Genomic DNA, 17,167 nt, shown 5'->3' on the forward strand with positions numbered 1-17,167 from the left:
CGGAATGTTTTCACAGAAAACAGATTATATCAAGCAATTGCTGTCTCTTTTGGTTGTTCTTTTTGAGGATTGCATTGGCTGAAATGCATACATGGAGTGGAAAAAGCAGGGCAGGCAGCAGATGTGTTAAACTGGCTCACTGAGAGATTTCAAACCAGAGTTGTGTATATAGAGATACCAGCAACAAGAGTGACTCTAATGGGACTCCCAAGGACTCTTGGTGAAAGATTATTTAACATTTTTATTGATTAATCAGACAATGATATTCATGTAAAGCTTGCCATTAACAAACAGATGACTTTAATAAAGGATGACATTACTTTCTTGTTATGAATCGATTTGATTTGCCTTGCAGGCAAACAAAATAATTTCATTGTAGCTAACTGCACCATAATACATCTGGAAAAAAAGGAATACGGGCTATAAGCTCAGGTTAAAAAAATGCCTTGGAAAGCAGTGATCACAGCAGATCGTACAGAAAGCTATCTGAGTAGGAGACCTTGATGAAATGGTATGGCAAAAGGGATTAGCATGACCTTTGGGGGAGGGCTGTAAAAGGGAATACAGAGTAGAAGGTAGGAAGTTGCCTAACCTCTGTACTACTACTATTAACACTAATTTGGTATAATTTGCTTTCTAATTTGGTGTATCTGCTTACAACATCAAAATAGCGGAAGGCATTCTTAGGAGTGTCACAGAAAGTGATCTAGATGCTGAAAAGCTAGCATTATGATAGGTGTCTTACAGGGCTTGGGGTATCCACTTTGTTGAAGAGAAGTTTCACAGTTGATTTCACGAGGGTGTCCTGGTACCTGCAAATGGAAAAGATATCCAAGGGTAGGTGCTAGTCAATCTCTGTGAAAAGAGGTAGTAAGATCCAGTGACTGGAATTTTAATTGAGACAAATTGAAAAGAGAGACAATGTTTTAGCTGCAAACAGGTCACACAGCTGGCTGATCTCATCACGAGTCATCAAATCACACACATGCTAAAGCCTTGAAATCTGTGAATGTACCGGTTCCTCGCTTCTCCTCTTTCCTTTGTGGGACATGGTAAGAAAAGTTTCCTGAATTGCTTTCAATATACCCACAAGACATGCTGGAACGGTTTAGCCTCACTGAATTGTTTTGGTTTCACAAAGAAGAGGTAGAGAGGCGGAGGTCGGTCTCTTCTCCCAAGTCACAGGCGATGGGACAAGAAGAAATGGTCTCAAGTTGCGCCAGGGGAGGTTCAGGTTGGATATTAGGAAGAATTTTTACACTGAAAGGGTTATTAAGCCTTGGAATGGGCTGCCCAGGGAAGCGGTTGAGGCACCATCCCTGGAGGTGTTCAAAAGATGGGTTGACATGGTGCTGGGGGACATGGTTTAGTGATGGGGGGGTGGGTTTTGTGGGGTTTGTGTGTGTGAGGGGTGTTTTGTTGAGGGTTTTTTGTGGGTTTTTTTGTTTTTTTTTTATCAGAGTTAGGTTGATGGTTGGACTAGATGATCTTAAAGGTCCCTTCCAACCTAGACAATTCTATGATTCGGTATTAGGCAGGTAATAAATTTCTCTTAGAGTTAAGGGGAGGGTTCTCTAACTCAATCCTGTTGGCACACACAAGCCCCCGCGTCAGGCGGACTCTGAGACTAGCAGCTGGGGTCAGCATTAATGAAATGAAAGCATGAATTTCGGAATAAAAACCATGTGTAAAATTCAACTATTCTTTTGAGGAGTGGCTGCAAAACGCTCCAAGCCAAAAGGTATTTATTTAGGCACGGGCAACGCCAATTGACTTTCCAGTGAAGATGCAGCCTTGGGAAGCATGGGACGGGGACAACGAGACCTCAGTTGTGCAAGGCGGTTTTCAGCAACCCCAACTCGGTAATACCCAAGTGTTACTCGGCCATACATGAGTAGCAGGAGTGCTGGGGGGGGGGAGGGGGGCACCAAGAGCTGCCCCCCCAGCCGGCGAGGTGTGCTTTGCAATATGAGCAGAGAAAGGGGTTTTAAGGCAGAGAACATCTTTTATCAGTCTAACTTAAAAACAGAAAACAAAACAACAAAACCAACCAAGCTCAGAACATCTTCAGATCCTATCGTGTCAACAATTATGCTAAAAACTATCATACTCTCTTTGATATATAAAGTGTGGGAGCACCTCTCCTGTGAGGACAGGCTGAGAGAGTTGGGGTTGTTCAGCCTGGAGAAGGCTCCAGGGAGGCCTTATAACAGCCTTCCAGTATCTGAAGGGGGCCTACAGGAGAGATGGGGAGACTTTTTACAAGGGCACATAGTGATAGGACAAGGGGTGACGGCTTCAAACTGGAAGAGGGTAGATTTAAGTTTAGGTATCAGGAAGAAATTTTTCATTCTGAGGGTGGTGAGAGCCTGGCCCTGGTTGCCCAGGGAAGCTGTGGATGCCCCATCCCTGGAGGGGTTCAAGGCCAGGCTGGTTGGGGCTTTGAGCAACCTGGTCTGGTGGGAGGTGTCCCTGCCCATGGCAGGGGGTTGGAACCAGATGATCTTTAAGTTCCCTTCCAACCCAAACCACTCTATGATTCCATGATAGGATTCCATGTGCCACACTGATGGGCTGAGACCTGGCACGGTCACACCTTGGTGAGGAAGGATGGGTGCTACCCACAGGGACGGCAGCTGCCTTCGGTGACAGCCTGGGGAGAGCCTCTGGAGAGTCACACACGGGTTTGTTTCTCGTGGAGGATGAGGGGAGGAAAAAGGGCCGCCGGGCAGGGAGCGAAGCGGGGACCAACGCACCTGGGGGCCGGGAAGATCAGCCTTGCCCGGGTCTCTCCTCACGGACCCCGCGAGAATCCCCTCAGGACTCGCCCGGCACATCCCATCCGCCGCCTCGCCCTGGCTTCTCCTCCCACTCGCGCGGCCAACGGGCCCCAAGACAAACCCCACCGCAGCCGCTCCCGTCCCCGACCGGGGCCCCGGCCGCCTTCCCGGGGGCCGCCGCCGCTGCGGGGGCGGAGGCAGCGGGCGAGCGCCTCCCCGACCGGCGCCCCCGGTCCTGACGGCGTTTCCGGGCGGAGGAGCCGGGATGTGCGTCCGGGTTGGGTCGGCCCCAGCGAGCGGTTTCCTTTCGCCTTCCCTCCTTCTCCCCTTCCCTGCCTCCCTCCCTCGCTGAGGCGGAGCCGCCGCCGCCGCCGTGCCCTCTGAGGGAGCGCCGACTGCCCGGCTCCCGCCAGGGCTTGGTGAGAAGGGGCCGCGGGCGGGAATGGGGGCCCCGAGGCGGGAGGGTGCTGGCGGGGGCCGCCGGGGAGCGGGGCCGGGAAGGCGGCGGGGCGGGGGCCGGAGGGGCCAGGGCGGCGGGAGGGGGGGTCTGGGGCGGCCGGCCCGGCCCCCGCCCTCAGCGCGGCGGCGGGAGGGCCGTGAGGCGGCGGCGGGCAGCCTCCCTCGGAGAGCACCGAGGGGCTGTCCGTGCCCAGCGTGGGTCCTCTCTTAACGCGGCCATCCCGAGCCCCGGGGGGGGCAGACCTAGCGGCGGCGGTAGCGGCGCTTGACGAATACCTGATAAAAAAAAAAAAAAAAAACCCACAACTATATATACTAGTGTTTTAACGCAACCCCAGGCAACCCCGAAACGTTACCCGGGGGTGAGGCGGGGCCAGGGTATGGGGTAGCCCAGCTCTCCTAGCGCCGGGTGCGGGAGATGGGCAAAGGCTGGGAAACCGGTGTGGTTTCCCCCCTCCTGTGAACGGAGGGATCCTTTGAGGGTTTTTTTTCCCCCCAGGGGAGGGAATTTGCCGCTCCGCAGGTGAGAAGGGTGAGTGTGGTGGGAGCCCCGCACTGCGGAGCGTGCTTCGCTTCTGCCTGCGCCTCTGCTGCTTCCCCCCCCAAAAAACCAAAAACAAACCACCAAAACTTGAATGCAGTATTTTTATATCTTTACGGTAAGCCAAATAAGTTATTTTCCATTTTTTTGCACATCAGAATTTTAGTTTGTGTGAAAATCTCCATGTGCGCTACACCCATATGGCACTATAGGTGCGCTCTCTCTCTCTCTCTCTCTATATGTATATTACTATATGTGCTATATGGGAACTTTGTCCACGTTCTGCAGCAGCTCAGTCTCTACGTCGTTGGCCGATCCGGCCCAAACCATGACAGCTGTGCGTCGGCAAAATGAAATGAGAGAGAAACGAGGTGGCTCTCCCGCAGCGGCCACGTGATGTGAGATTGTGGTTGTGCCTAACCTACTTACGATGCAGACTTTAACTAACTTGTGTATTGAGTATTGATAAGATCAATCATCCAAAAGTTTAAACGTTTAAAAAATGTCTTAAGACGGCTGGATTATTCAGTTTCTTGATTTAAAAAAAAAGGCCTTTGGGAAACACATAATCTTCAGAATTATCCAGTAACATTCAGTACGGTTAGTGTTTTGACTCACATGCAAAAAAAAAAAAAGTGCACAAATTTATTGTGATTTTTTTTTTTTTTACCTACTTCCCCAGAAATACAAATGTAGACAAGTTTCGTCTGCAGCCCTGAGGAAAGGGACTTGGGGGTGCTGATGGACGAGAAGCTGGACATGAGCAGGCAGTGTGCACTTGCAGCCCAGAAGGCCAATTGCATCCTGGGCCACATCAAGAGATGTGTTGCCAGCAGATCCAGAGAGGTGATTCTGCCACTTTACTCTGCTCTGGTGAGACCTCACCTGGAGTACTGTGTGCAGGTCTGGAGCCCTCAATATAGGAAGGACATGGACCTGATGGAGCGGGTCCAGAGGAGGGCCACGAAAATGATCAGGGGGTTGGAGCACCTCTGCTACGAGGACAGGCTGAGGGAGCTGGGGTTGTTCAGCCTGGAGAAGAGGAGGCTCTGGGGACACCTAATAGCAACCTTCCAGTACCTGAGGGGGGCCTACAGGAAGGCTGGAGACAGTCTCTTTACAAAGGCCGGCAATGACAGAACAAGGGGTAATGGCTTTAAACTGGAAAAAAGCAGACTTAGATTAGACATTAGGAATAAGTTCTTTACCATGAGGGTGGTGGAGCACTGGAACAGGTTGCCCAGGGAGGTGGTTGAGGCCCCTTCCCTGGAGATATTCAAGGTGAGGCTCGACAAGGCCCTGGGCAACCTGGTCTAGTTGGGGGTGTCCCCGCTGACTGCAGGGGGGGTCGGACTAGATGACCTTTGAAGGTCCCTTCCAGCCCAGATGATTCTATGATTCTATGATTCGTAAGAACTGGAGTAAGGGATATAATCACAGGACGATGCAGGTTTATGTCATCAGAGCATCGGTGTTGGTGTTGGGCGATGGTACCTGAACTGGGTATAGGGGAACAGCGGCTGAAGTTGGAAGCTGCCGTACTCCAGGCTCACAACACAGGCTGGGTTGATCTGTTGGGTGTCTTGTACGTGTTAGCGGTGGAGCATCAGGAATGTAGTCAACATATGGCAATAGTATAATTTGCCAATTAATAAGTGGCAAGTCAAAGTACAGAGTGGTTAAATAACTTGCCTGAGGTCAGTTAAGGAGTCTGTGGCAGAGCTTGAAATAAACAGTACTGACTGTGTGAATCCTTATGTGTGATCCTCTTTCCTCTTGCTTCCTATTTACAGCATTTTAATGAACATAGCTGTTTACTTTGTTTACAGAATCAAGAGTTTCCTGAATAAGCCAGAGTCACTTGGGCTGCAGAGATGTTGGAAGAAGATATGGAGGTGGCCATCAAGGTGGTGGTAGTAGGAAACGGAGCTGTTGGGAAGTCCAGTATGATTCAGCGCTATTGCAAGGGGATTTTTACAAAAGACTACAAGAAGACTATTGGTGTAGATTTCCTGGAACGACAGATCCAGTATGTGTGAAACAGCTGCCGTACTCTAGATTTTTACCTTTCCCTCTATTTCTTTGTTCTGTTGTAATCCTATAGTTTACAAAGGCTTGAAATACAAGGCCTGCTGTCTCCAAAACACAGTAAAGGGAGTTGCTTTCTCTCTTGCGCAGTGGGCTAAAATTACATCACTCTGTTTTCCATCCAAGACTTAGAATTATAAAAGAAAAGCAAAAAAAAATTTAGAACCTCTGCCGTACTAAGCTTTTTGACAAGTTTCCTTTGTATTCTAGCACCTGTTGATTTTAATTTTTTAAATTTTTTTTTATTTCTTGTGGAGGAAATGGAAGTGCTTATAATAAAATGATTGCACAAATTTATTAGCCAATATAGACTAGAATGACTGGGAAAAAAATTAAATATGCCATAAATCTAGTCTCTTTATGTAATATAAATAGGTAATACCCAATTATGTTTGCTAAAATGGAAAATACTATGGGAATGAGAAGTAAGAAAATTCTCTAAATTTATAAGCTGATTAAAAAGACAAAAGGACCATTATTCAGGCACCTAAGTTTTGTTTTGAAGTCTGTATTTTTCCCCACAGAGGGAAATGTAGAGGTAGACGTAACGTGGACTGTTGGGAAAGGGCATGTAATGTAATCGAGGGACTACTGCCATAGCGTGTCACAGAGGTGAACCGTTATCAATACTGAACTACATTATATTTAAATGAAGTTAAATTTGAACTGAATTACTCTTATATTGTAGACGGAGAAATATTTCCATGTCAGTTGTTTTAATTGCTCTTGTTTGTTGTATTGATTACAAAACTGTGTCATTTATTTCAGAGTTAATGATGAAGATGTCAGACTAATGTTATGGGACACTGCGGGTCAAGAGGAATTTGATGCAATAACTAAAGCCTACTATAGAGGTGAAAAGACCATGTTTTTTATTTGGCTGTTGATTTTTTTCTGTCTGCACATCTCTAAGATATTTTCCTATCTCTGTATTAAGAATTTTAGTTATTTCGTGTGTGTGTAAAGCATGTTTAATTTACCTTTTCCAGTTCTTAAATGTTTTCCCCCTTCATGTAAGATCCTTGCCTTAATTAAGCATCACTTTAGGCAGGATGCTCTGTGGTGCCCTTTGAAAAACAGAACGAAATGGGATCAGTATCTGCACAGAAACTTCACAGAATTTAGCCATTCAGAAAATCAAATGCAAAATTTTATTTTTCCCCTCTAAAAGTGTTTCCTTACTTCTGTAAGACATGTATTTGTAAATGTTCCAGAAACTGTTGCTGAGGCACTTAGAAAGTAATCTGAGGGAAAAAAAAATCCACCGGTCTTCCTAGAAAGATAGTTTACTAGGCACAACAGTTCTCTTGCTGGTAGGGACTGCCTTGAACATGTTAACACAACAGAGTCATAAGGAAAGAGTATGTATTTCATACGATAGAAACTGTATTATTCAGTCATATAAAGGTAGGTTATCTACTTAGCCAGTTACAAATTGCATAATTAGGCTTTCTTTGCATATAATTTAACAATGGTTGTGAAAATCTTTCCTTTTTGTTTTTTAACATGAGAGATATAAATGACTTGGCAAAGATTCCATCACTAGTTCTTGTCAAACTAATTACCTGATGTCTGGGAAAAATGTATCACTACAGTATAAAATCTTAGAAAAATGACCTCATTTAGAGATAAAATAACAGTTGTGCCGTGCTGTTTTAGGGTGGTATAGTCCTCAGACCTTTTTATATCTCATGATGTTTTTTGGCAGCTAACGGGGCTTTTTGTAATATTTCTGGTTGTCACTTGTAATTGATGATTGCGATTTCTTCAGAGGAAGATAGTTGTTTTTTCCTACTTCTTTTGATCCTCTTGGAAATAGATCATTCTGTTATTTTGCAGCTGACAAATTGAGCATATGAATTTTAGAAGGTAGACTTGATTCTCTTGGAGCTTCCTTTTTACTCTCCTGGCCTTCAGTTCTCTTGCGTGCTTTGCTCTCCTCAATTATTCCAAGCCAAAGTCTTTTTCTCGTAATTATTGGGACTGATATTCTAAAATACGGAGTGTTCAGAAGAACTTTAAAGTATGCTTACTGGCCTCACTTACTGCATATCTTGGAGTATCTTGAAGTCTTACTTGAGTATCTTGAAGTCTTGCTCATGATTCATGCCCAGCATGGAGCGGTTAGATCTCTACCTTCAGAATCTGAAGAGGCTGCTGTGAAATAGGACGTAGTCATCCTGTGGATACACATTGTAGACAGCATGATGGATGTATTAATAGTTCAAGCTATTAGATACGGTGACTGTTCTGCGCTAGACTTTGACTCATGACGGACAAGGGAAATGGTAAGAGCCTGGAATGCAATTTTGGTTTAGCATCAGGTCTGCAAGCACAATGTTATAGAAGCAAAAGGTCAAGCTTGCTTTGGAAATGCGAGGATTTCATTGCCAATTATTGGAGATAAGGGGAGGGCACCTCTAAGGTAGGTTAGATAGATGCTGGCTGTTACTTCCAGGTTTGCCTCTACCACAGGTCACTGTCCCACTATCACTAGGTTTTACTTGTTCTCCTGGAACCTTATGTATTGTCAGTTCTTCAGGAATCAGCAGCTCATCCATGGACATGCAATGAAAGCTTCAGAGCCTGTTTCTGAGCCCTCCTTGTCCAGAGACCAAAGTCATTCAGCCTTGCAGAGAAACAAAATTCAAGGTGATAGTGGATTTGTCACGTGGCTTTCTGTGTACAGGCAAATACATGCAGCCAGTGTAGCTGCGTGCCCATGATCATACAATGCGAGGAATCCAGCAGCCTGAATTCAGAGAGTTGAAGGAAGCTCTGTATGTATTTAATCATTTCTTGTTTATATTGTATCACGTGTCTTACCGGTTTCTATCTGATGGAAGTCACACATTTCCTAATTGGCCGGGTACTTTGTTTCTGTGCTAAGCCCTTACATGAGTGGCTGTCATTCGCAGCACCATCCGTTCTCTCCATCTTACAGATGCTTCTTAAAGCAGTATTTGATCACTTCTTTGTGCGAGCATCCTTTTCCATCCTCTACTACTGGTATCTTGAGTAGCCCCTTGTTAGGTTTTTGTTTCTGTTCTCAATAAAACTATTGAGTATTTAGCAATATTTTTAAAAGATGGAAAGAATTTACCTAGTAAGATCTCTGCCCTGTAGCAGCATCTTCAGTTTGATTCCTAATTAGAGGCTATTGTATAATTCTCTTTAAAAAGCAGTATGGCTGAGTGATTTTTACTGTCCTTGTTCTCCGCGTTGTATGTGTGTTATATCTAATTGGGTAAGGAGGTCTGATATTATAAGTCACCCTGTTTTTACTTACCACATGCTAGAACTTTTCTCTCTAAACTTACTATTATCAGTTATGTCCATGTTTTAGCATTCAGAAGGAATGGGTGGAAGGAGAGAGATGACATGCTTTAGAGTGGACGCTTCACAATGGATTTCTTAGTCTTAAAACTAAACAAGATGATGTTTAGAGATGGTGAGAGTCTATTAATAAATATTCTCAAAGAACTTGAGAGGCTTTATTTAGCTAGACTGCAAGATGAGAGGTTAAATTCAGCATTGACAAACGCAAAGTTCCCTGCTTTGGAAAGAATAATTAATTTTACACCTATCTCACAGGATTCTAAGTGGAATTGCGTCAGAAGGATTGCATACGTTTGAATATGGTGTGGACGTTAGGGAAAACAAACAAAATTTTAGAACACGAGTAATAGGGAAAATTACGGAAGACCACATTGCTGCTATTTTATTGGTAGAACTTGATTTGAAATTCTGAGGGCAGTTCTTATTATTCTGTATGAAACCATACCGGAAGGGTCTTAATGGCATGCAAAAGAGTGTTAGAGAGCGTAGGAAAACCTTGGTAAAGATAGATTGAACTTGGCTTTGAAAAGATGAATAAAAGGAAACCTAATAAAAGAACCCAAGTGCCTTGTGTACATAAATACAAAGACACACAGAGTACAGGAATGGGAGATACTTGGTGAAACTCACAGATCAAAGAAAATTCATATTGATGAGATATTTTTTGTGCTATATGTAATTTGATTGGGATAGTTGCCAAGTCAAGTCTCAAAGTTGTCAAGTCTCAAAGACATTATCTAGCTATTCCTTTTACACTGTTAGTAAATATCAAATATATTAAAGGCATATAAAGTGTTTCTCCATGTGTTTATATGCAAAGAAAAGTAGTTTCTTGAGGATAACAAAGGGCTACTGGACAGTCAAAAGACCACTTGCTAGTATTTCAAGAAGTACCTTCTCAGTATTCGTGGGTTTTAACTATTGTTTGCTAACTCTGTTACAAAACCATAACAAAGGTGGTACAAAACATTTTGTATAATTTATCATAGTGCTGTGAAAGAATGAGTAGGAATTAAAAATACACTTATTTAAAATACACTCCAAAAAGCTACTAAACAATTTCCTTGAAAAAAATCACAGCTTTCTCTGAAAGCTTTGAGGTTTTCTGCCTTTCAAAATCCAAACTACTGTAGCACAAAGAATAACATGAAGTGCGCTTTACAGGTACTGCATACGGAAAAGTATTTGCTTTCTGGCCTCCCTTAAACTGTCTGGAAAACAGTGAGCCGTAAGCGAACATCCCTTTCCTTTTTTCCAGCCTTCCCACGCCCTCTCCTATTCCTTTGCCCTGCGTACATGTGCCATGCTGGAAGTAGCTTGAAAGGTAACAGACCCGTAGCCATCATGAAGAATGGGTATAATGATCAAAATAATCTGGAAATCTGTTTTCATCTGGGGACATAGTGACCATTGGTTTGACACAAGCTGGCGGTTAAAGTGCACTTTTATGGAAGAAACTGGAAGAATCCCTCATATTTGAAATACATTACATCTGATTCTTTTTTTTTTTTAATGTTTGTTTGTTTGTTGTTTTGCATTTATTTGTATTTGTAATCGATTTAGGAGCCCAGGCTTGTGTTCTGGTGTTTTCTACGACTGACAGAGAGTCCTTCAAAGCAATCCCTACCTGGAAGGAGAAAGTCGTGAATGAAGTTGGAGACATTCCCACAGTTCTTGTGCAGAATAAGATTGATCTTCTTGATGACTCTTGTATAAAGAAGTAGGAGTTTTACCTTACCGTTTGTAAAGAATAATGTATGCCCCCTGTTTACACACATTTTAAAAAAAACGGATCTGTGGGAGTTTCTGGTGAAGACTTTGGATATGTAGGTTGTCACACTTGTGCCCTGCACCAAAATGTGCCCTAGAAGCATAGGTGACAGGTCATGAGTGTCGTTACTTGGGCAGGTGTGCTTGCCAAGCTCAGAGCTTTCGCTTTGCTTCATGCCTTCTGAAGTGACAGCCGTAAAAAAAAAAAAAAAAGAGGAATAGCATGAAGAGTTTGGTTGATCGCCCTGACACGATTCTTGCTTTTTTTTTTTTTAATTGGAACTCCTAAAACTGTAAATTTTCTCTCCTGTTAAAATTTACAGTTACTGTTAAACTGAGCTGTGCACCAGTGAAGTTACGTTGTCTAGTGTGGCGAGTGAATGCTAGGTAAAATGAAGTAGGAGTATTAAACAGGTTGCTTGAAAAAGCATCTCAATATTTTTTGCTTTGCTTTTCTTTAACTTCTTTTTATTGCTTATTGTTATCAAAGCATCATAACTGTATAGAAATCCATATCTGTTAATATTCTCAAACTGCATGGTGCTGATCCTTCTTCAGTATATTTTTCTCTACAGTTTTTACTATCTGTTCATTGTGCCTTTGTATCTACGACCAATTTCATTCTTTCCATAAAATCAGCGTAACAAATGCTAACTTTTATTTACCACAGCATTTCATGTAGAAAATACTGCATGATGAAGTTGATCGTTTTCCACTTCTTTATTTCTACCGTCTTCCTGAGAGATTTAAATTGTTTCTTCCTTTTGTTGTTTCCTGCGCTGGCTTTCTTTGTTCTCTGTTTGCTATCATTGGTGCCATAAATCAGCTTCTACTCCCTCTGCAAAGACTACTGAGGATTTTTCAAAGGAAAAGCAAAATTGCATTTGAACTCCTCCTTTATTCCTGGTATGTCACTTAGGTTTTGTTCTCAGAATACTCCGTCTGCCTCAGCACCATCGTCTTTCTGATGACGTGATTTGCCTTGGTGAATTTTTCATAAGTTTCCTCAGCTTTTCCTTAAAATTTTGTATAAGTTCTCTTTCACTTCACAGAAAAAAGTAATTCTTGATTTCATCTGCACTCATCTGATTGCATAGTCTACAGCTTCGTTAAAATATACTTAAGGATTGCTTTTTAGTTATTTTGACTTTGCAGCTGGTTCTAGTGTTTTAAATTACAGACTCCTTCCTTTTGGTTTCACCTCTCTTCAGACCCTAGAAAATTTTAGTTAATGAAGTCAATAAATACTGAAAAGCGCTTATTTTTGGTCATGAAGAAACTGCATGTAAAATACCTTCTTGTCATAGTGAGGATACTGTAAAGAAATTGGGGATCAGTTATTTTTTGACTGATGTGAGTTTCTTAACCCACCTTGCCATGTTGAACTTACCACGAAGCCGTTTTGTCTATTAAGAATAAATGCTGGCAAATCGCACAATAGGTGTGTACAAATTCTTCTTTTTTTTGTGCAGTGAAGAGGCAGAAGCGCTGGCAAAAAAGCTAAAATTAAGGTTCTACCGGGCATCTGTGAAGGAAGACCTAAACGTAACTGAAGGTAGGAGATGGCTCAGAGGAGGTGCCAGTCCTGCCCTCTGCCGTACGCCTCTGCTTTGGAGCTGATCCCTTACTTCCCATGTTGTTGCGTGCTGTAGGCAACCCTTTTGATATTTCTTAGCAGCACACTTTAAATGTAGCTATAATTATTTGATATTGCCGTGTCAGGCCCATTTCTTTGTGTACATCTTCCCTTTCTCTTCACAAATAGTGCATAGCTTCAGTATTTAGAAGCGCCAGTGCGTTAGGGCTGCTTGCTCCTAACGACTGTCAGTAAGCACTGAAAAAAATTCTGTGTAAAAGTTCAATTATTATAATATACAAACTGTGAGACATAATTTTGTAATTATTAATAACTAATAATTGATATAAACAATTATTTCACAGTTTAGTTGTATTTAATAAGTACATTAAAAGATTGCATCTCTTGCAGCCTTTTGTCTACTGGTGATATTGTACTACTTCCCAAGTATCACATTTTAATGTAGATATTTAATTTCATCAGAGTACTGTTATAAAATTCATTCACTGTCTTTTGTGGGGTAGGTTTGAATAATAACGAATTGTAGCCTCTGATAATTTATTTTTTTGTTTAATCAGGCAAACTTAATAGTAAACTAGTTGTTTCTGCTCTGTTAACATCATTCACCTTTGAAAAAAAGATCTGCAAGAGAAAACGTAAAATGTTTTTGTATCGTCTTTACATGAGCTATTAATTACAAATTTAAATAATCATAACACATACAGGATTCTGAAAATTCCCTATAGTTGTAGATTTTTTCAGAATCCTAGATGGATTCGTGCTAAAGTCATGCTAAACCTGTGATGTTGAATGCATTTTTGTCACTACACAGAATTTTGACATGAAGGTGTTATTATCGATACGAAGATTATTTTTAAGCATACTCTGATGTACCTTTTTTTTTCTTTTTAACATTCCAGTTTTTAAGTATTTGGCTGATAAATATCTTCAAAGGCTGAAGCAACAAACAGCGGAAGATCCAGAAGTAATGCACACGAGCAGTAACAAGATTGGTATGTATACTGTAATAAACAACCAGAAATAGTATTTTGTGCCATCAAAGGTTATGGTCTCCTTTGTTTCCTGATCGAGTTAATACCGTGGGAATTGGAATCTAATTCTTACCTTCCTGTCTGAGGATATTGTCTCCTTCCCTTCTGTAAAATAACTTTGAGGCTCTCTAAAGTTACAAGACTGTCAAACTGATGTACTAAAGCTTCTAGCTAATGTTTGGCAAGTGCCCTTTTATTAAATTTGTTTAAACAAAGATTGTGTAAGGACTTGAGAAAGGATGCTTGTTGGGTTTTTAAATGTAATTAGTATTTATGTTACTCATCACGGTGCGGATTTACAAGAGACTCACGGTGATAGAATCTGGCGTGTAATCAGGCAGCCTTTGTAAACTGCCTTTGGTAAGGGAACACTGAACTTCTGTAGTCCTCCTTTAGAGCCTTTCTGAGCCAGTTAATTTCTTTTCCTTAAAACACTCCCTTTTTATTCAGACTTTTTCCTTTATCTCAGCAAACTTTAAAATTCTGATGCTTGTCTTTCATTATATTACTCAATTCCCCATAACTTTTGTTACTGTGCAATTAGTGGCATACACATACACAGATGAGCGCATATGCTGCCCTTCAATTACATAGATGTATACCGGCTTTAAAGCTTCCTAGCTAGTAATTCCAGCTGGCTCTACTTCAAATTTAGCTGCAGAATTGACCCAGAAATAGATAAAGCCTTTAAAAAGTCAAGAGTATGCATTTGAGGTGCACTGCTACGCCTTTGTAAGCGTTGGCGTCTTAATGTATTGTGCAAGAAGAAATACAAATACTGTCCTTGTCTTTAAATTCTGTAGGTGTTTTTAATACAGCTGGTGGAAGTCATTCCAACCAGAATTCTAGCACTCTTAATGGCGGAGACGTCATCAACCTCAGACCAAACAAGCAGAGGACCAAGAAAACCAGAAGCCCTTTCAGCGGCTGCAGCGTACCTTAGGCTGCTTTTGGTGGAAGAGAAACCCGCCCAGTGAATTGGATGAAGTTGTGCAATTGAGTACAGAATAAAGCCAGCCGTAGAGGTATTTTTACCAGTGCTTTAGCAAATCTTGTGCCTACGGGATCCTTGATAGAGGGTGGATTATTATATAAACTTGCTGATACAGTGTTTTTTTTGGTGTGTAGAGTGAGACACCTGCTGGCAAAACGCAGAATCGTGGCTGCCCCTGTGCACTTCATAAAAATTAGGCAAGCTTCTCCTTTTTCAAGGAATTATTTACAGAGCTATGAACTAGGTATTGCTGAATTGCAAAGCACATTTACCTATAAGGATAATACTTACAAGTATAGGTACAGACCATAACACTATGGCCCAAGGTAAAGTAGCAACCTGGCAACTAAATTTCAAAGAAAACGTTAGCGTTGGTTGGTCAGTGCACTAAGAAGATAAATGAAGAGCAAAAAGAAGATGCTACATTGTATGCCTGACTATATTAATATGGATTTTGGCCGTTCTGTCAGTGCAATATACTTGTGTTATATATATGAGCGCTAAGGTATATATGTAAACATTTGGTATGAGTATTTAGGCTGAATTCCAGTGTATATGTTACTTGGAGATCAGCTAATGATCACAAAATAGCATCTTCCAAAAAAAAAAAAGTTCCTTTAAAAACATTGCATTTCAGACGAGGCTTTCCCAGCTGCCACTTGTACGTTTAACTTGCTATACTTTGGGCCTAAAAGCTTAGATTTAAAAATGTATGGTGCCAAAAATGCTCCTTATTTTTACCTAATGCTGCGCTACAGACGTTTTTGTAAGTTTGTTTTTCTCAGTCTTAACAGGTTGAACAAGTAACACAGTCTTTGACGCTAGTAGCTATTCGGAGGGAACATAAAATCATACTCCTGTTCAAATTTGATTGTTACATCCTGTGTTGTCTATGAAAAAGGAACTTGCGAAGTGGTGTCACAAAATATTTATCTTCTTCGGAAAAAATTTTTCATTGATACCATAAACTTAAGTTGTGGAGGATCCAAAAAACTGCAGCTGATGACTGAATTACCTTAATGAGACATTCTTGAACGTCATCTCCAAGTTAGCTGCTGGTTGCAGAAAATCTAATTCTGCAAGATCAGAGACACGGCAAAAATTTTTCAAAGTGCTTCAGTAATTTTACAGAATGGATGTAGATGTTTAGGAGCCCAAATCTAAATTAAAGTTATTTGGGCTTAGGCTCCTAAATCACTAAGGTGCTTTTAAAAATGCTGAGCAAGATATCTTTTCTTTACCAAAAATAAACACTTTTTAATCTCCTCTTCGAGAGCATGCATGCCTTTTAAAAAAATATCCATTTTGTTTACATGTTTTTGTATGGTATGATATAATTTTAACTTTCTAGGATTTCTACAACAAACCTGCCGGTGACAAATGCAAAATATGCTGCTTAAAAAAATTCAGAGTTTTAATAGTTTTTTAAGTGGTGTGTGAGAATGAAAACAAGTTGAGTGATCCTGTATATTTTTGGAGGAGGGACTTTTCACTGTGTGAATTCCTGTAGGAAGCTTGACTTACTTTGTTTCTAAGTCAATGAGTATGAAAACTGAAATGTACTCTTTTTTCCCCCTGTCTGCAGGGAGAGAAGTGGGTGGCAAGTTATGCACAAACACTAAAGCTCTCTGAACTCTGTATTTTATGTTTACTGTGTTAGACTTTCTACCGAGTACCCGTGGTTTCTTTGGCCAGCTGTTAGAGCATCTCCTGTTGCTGCTGAGAAGGTGGCCTTCAAGGCGCTCCATCCCCTTTGCTGTCGCAGCAAAACTGTGCGTTCTTCACCGTAACGTTTCCTGTCTTTTCTCTTGGATAAAGGCCTTTCTTTTTTAACAAGTGCATTTAATCACCGTATGTGTGTATGTATAAAAGGAGTCGCGTCCTACCCATCTCAGCAATTTCAGAAGTAAGGTACTTAGGATAAGGCTTAGGATTGTGCGTCGTGGGGTCACCTTCCAGCTTCAGGACGTAGGACGGAGTGTGTGCATGAAGAATTTTGACAACTGTTTTTAATATGGAAACTTTCACATTTTGTTGTCCGCCTGCGGTTGTAACATTTTGTATTCATTTTTCTTGAAACAAAACCACAAAGTGTCTGAAACATCTTTTTTTGCCTTGTTTGACTTTGTACAGAGGACTGAAAAATAAGTCTTTATTACGTATAATGACCATTTGTACTATGACATGTAATAATGTAGACATTGTATTATTACATAAGCCATTTGCATCTGAGGTCTGTCGTTATAAACCACTGTTTTAAGGACTGAAAACTCAGTAGAAATTTTCTTAGGTGGAGACTTGACAGACTTGCTAAATTTAGGATACGTTGAAATTTAGTACACGTACCTTAATGTAGGAATAGGCATTTGCAACATTGCGTGACAGCGTTAATTTCATTCCCATCTTAAATCCAAAGTGGCTCGCTCTTCCTTGTAACTTTGCGGTGCTTGTTCTCCAGTACGACTGGGACGGAGGCTGTCCACATCAGCCTTTTGCTGGAAGTGCTCTGCATGCGACGCTGCTTGAAAATTAAATTTTTATCCTGCTGGGGTTAGTGTGTAGAGGTAA

General features: G+C 41.6%; 1 protein-coding gene across 1 annotated transcript; it reads left to right on the forward strand.

Annotated features, from left to right (window-relative positions):
- Positions 1-3,033: 3,033 nt before the first annotated feature.
- RAB23 (RAB23, member RAS oncogene family) lies at positions 3,034-16,864 on the forward strand. Its single transcript, XM_074153573.1, has 7 exons — positions 3,034-3,199; positions 5,610-5,809; positions 6,637-6,722; positions 10,771-10,927; positions 12,450-12,532; positions 13,474-13,566; positions 14,409-16,864. Exons 2-7 carry the CDS (start codon positions 5,655-5,657, stop codon positions 14,546-14,548), a joined length of 714 nt encoding a protein of 237 aa, XP_074009674.1. The 5' UTR covers positions 3,034-3,199; positions 5,610-5,654; the 3' UTR covers positions 14,549-16,864.
- Positions 16,865-17,167: the final 303 nt, after the last annotated feature.

This window comes from Numenius arquata, chromosome 9 (genome assembly GCF_964106895.1).
Source record: "Numenius arquata chromosome 9, bNumArq3.hap1.1, whole genome shotgun sequence".
Classification (NCBI taxonomy): Eukaryota; Metazoa; Chordata; class Aves; order Charadriiformes; family Scolopacidae; genus Numenius; species Numenius arquata.

What these genes read in the sequence shown, in the direction of transcription:
- RAB23 (XM_074153573.1), top strand. Translation starts at nt 5,655, where the DNA reads ATGTTGGAAGAAGATATGGAGGTGGCCATCAAGGTGGTGGTAGTAGGA. An exon ending in AACTAAAGCCTACTATAGAG is followed by an intron (nt 6,723 to 10,770) that starts GTGAAAAGACCA and finishes TAATCGATTTAG; the next exon opens with GAGCCCAGGCTTGTGTTCTG. An exon ending in CACGAGCAGTAACAAGATTG is followed by an intron (nt 13,567 to 14,408) that starts GTATGTATACTG and finishes TAAATTCTGTAG; the next exon opens with GTGTTTTTAATACAGCTGGT.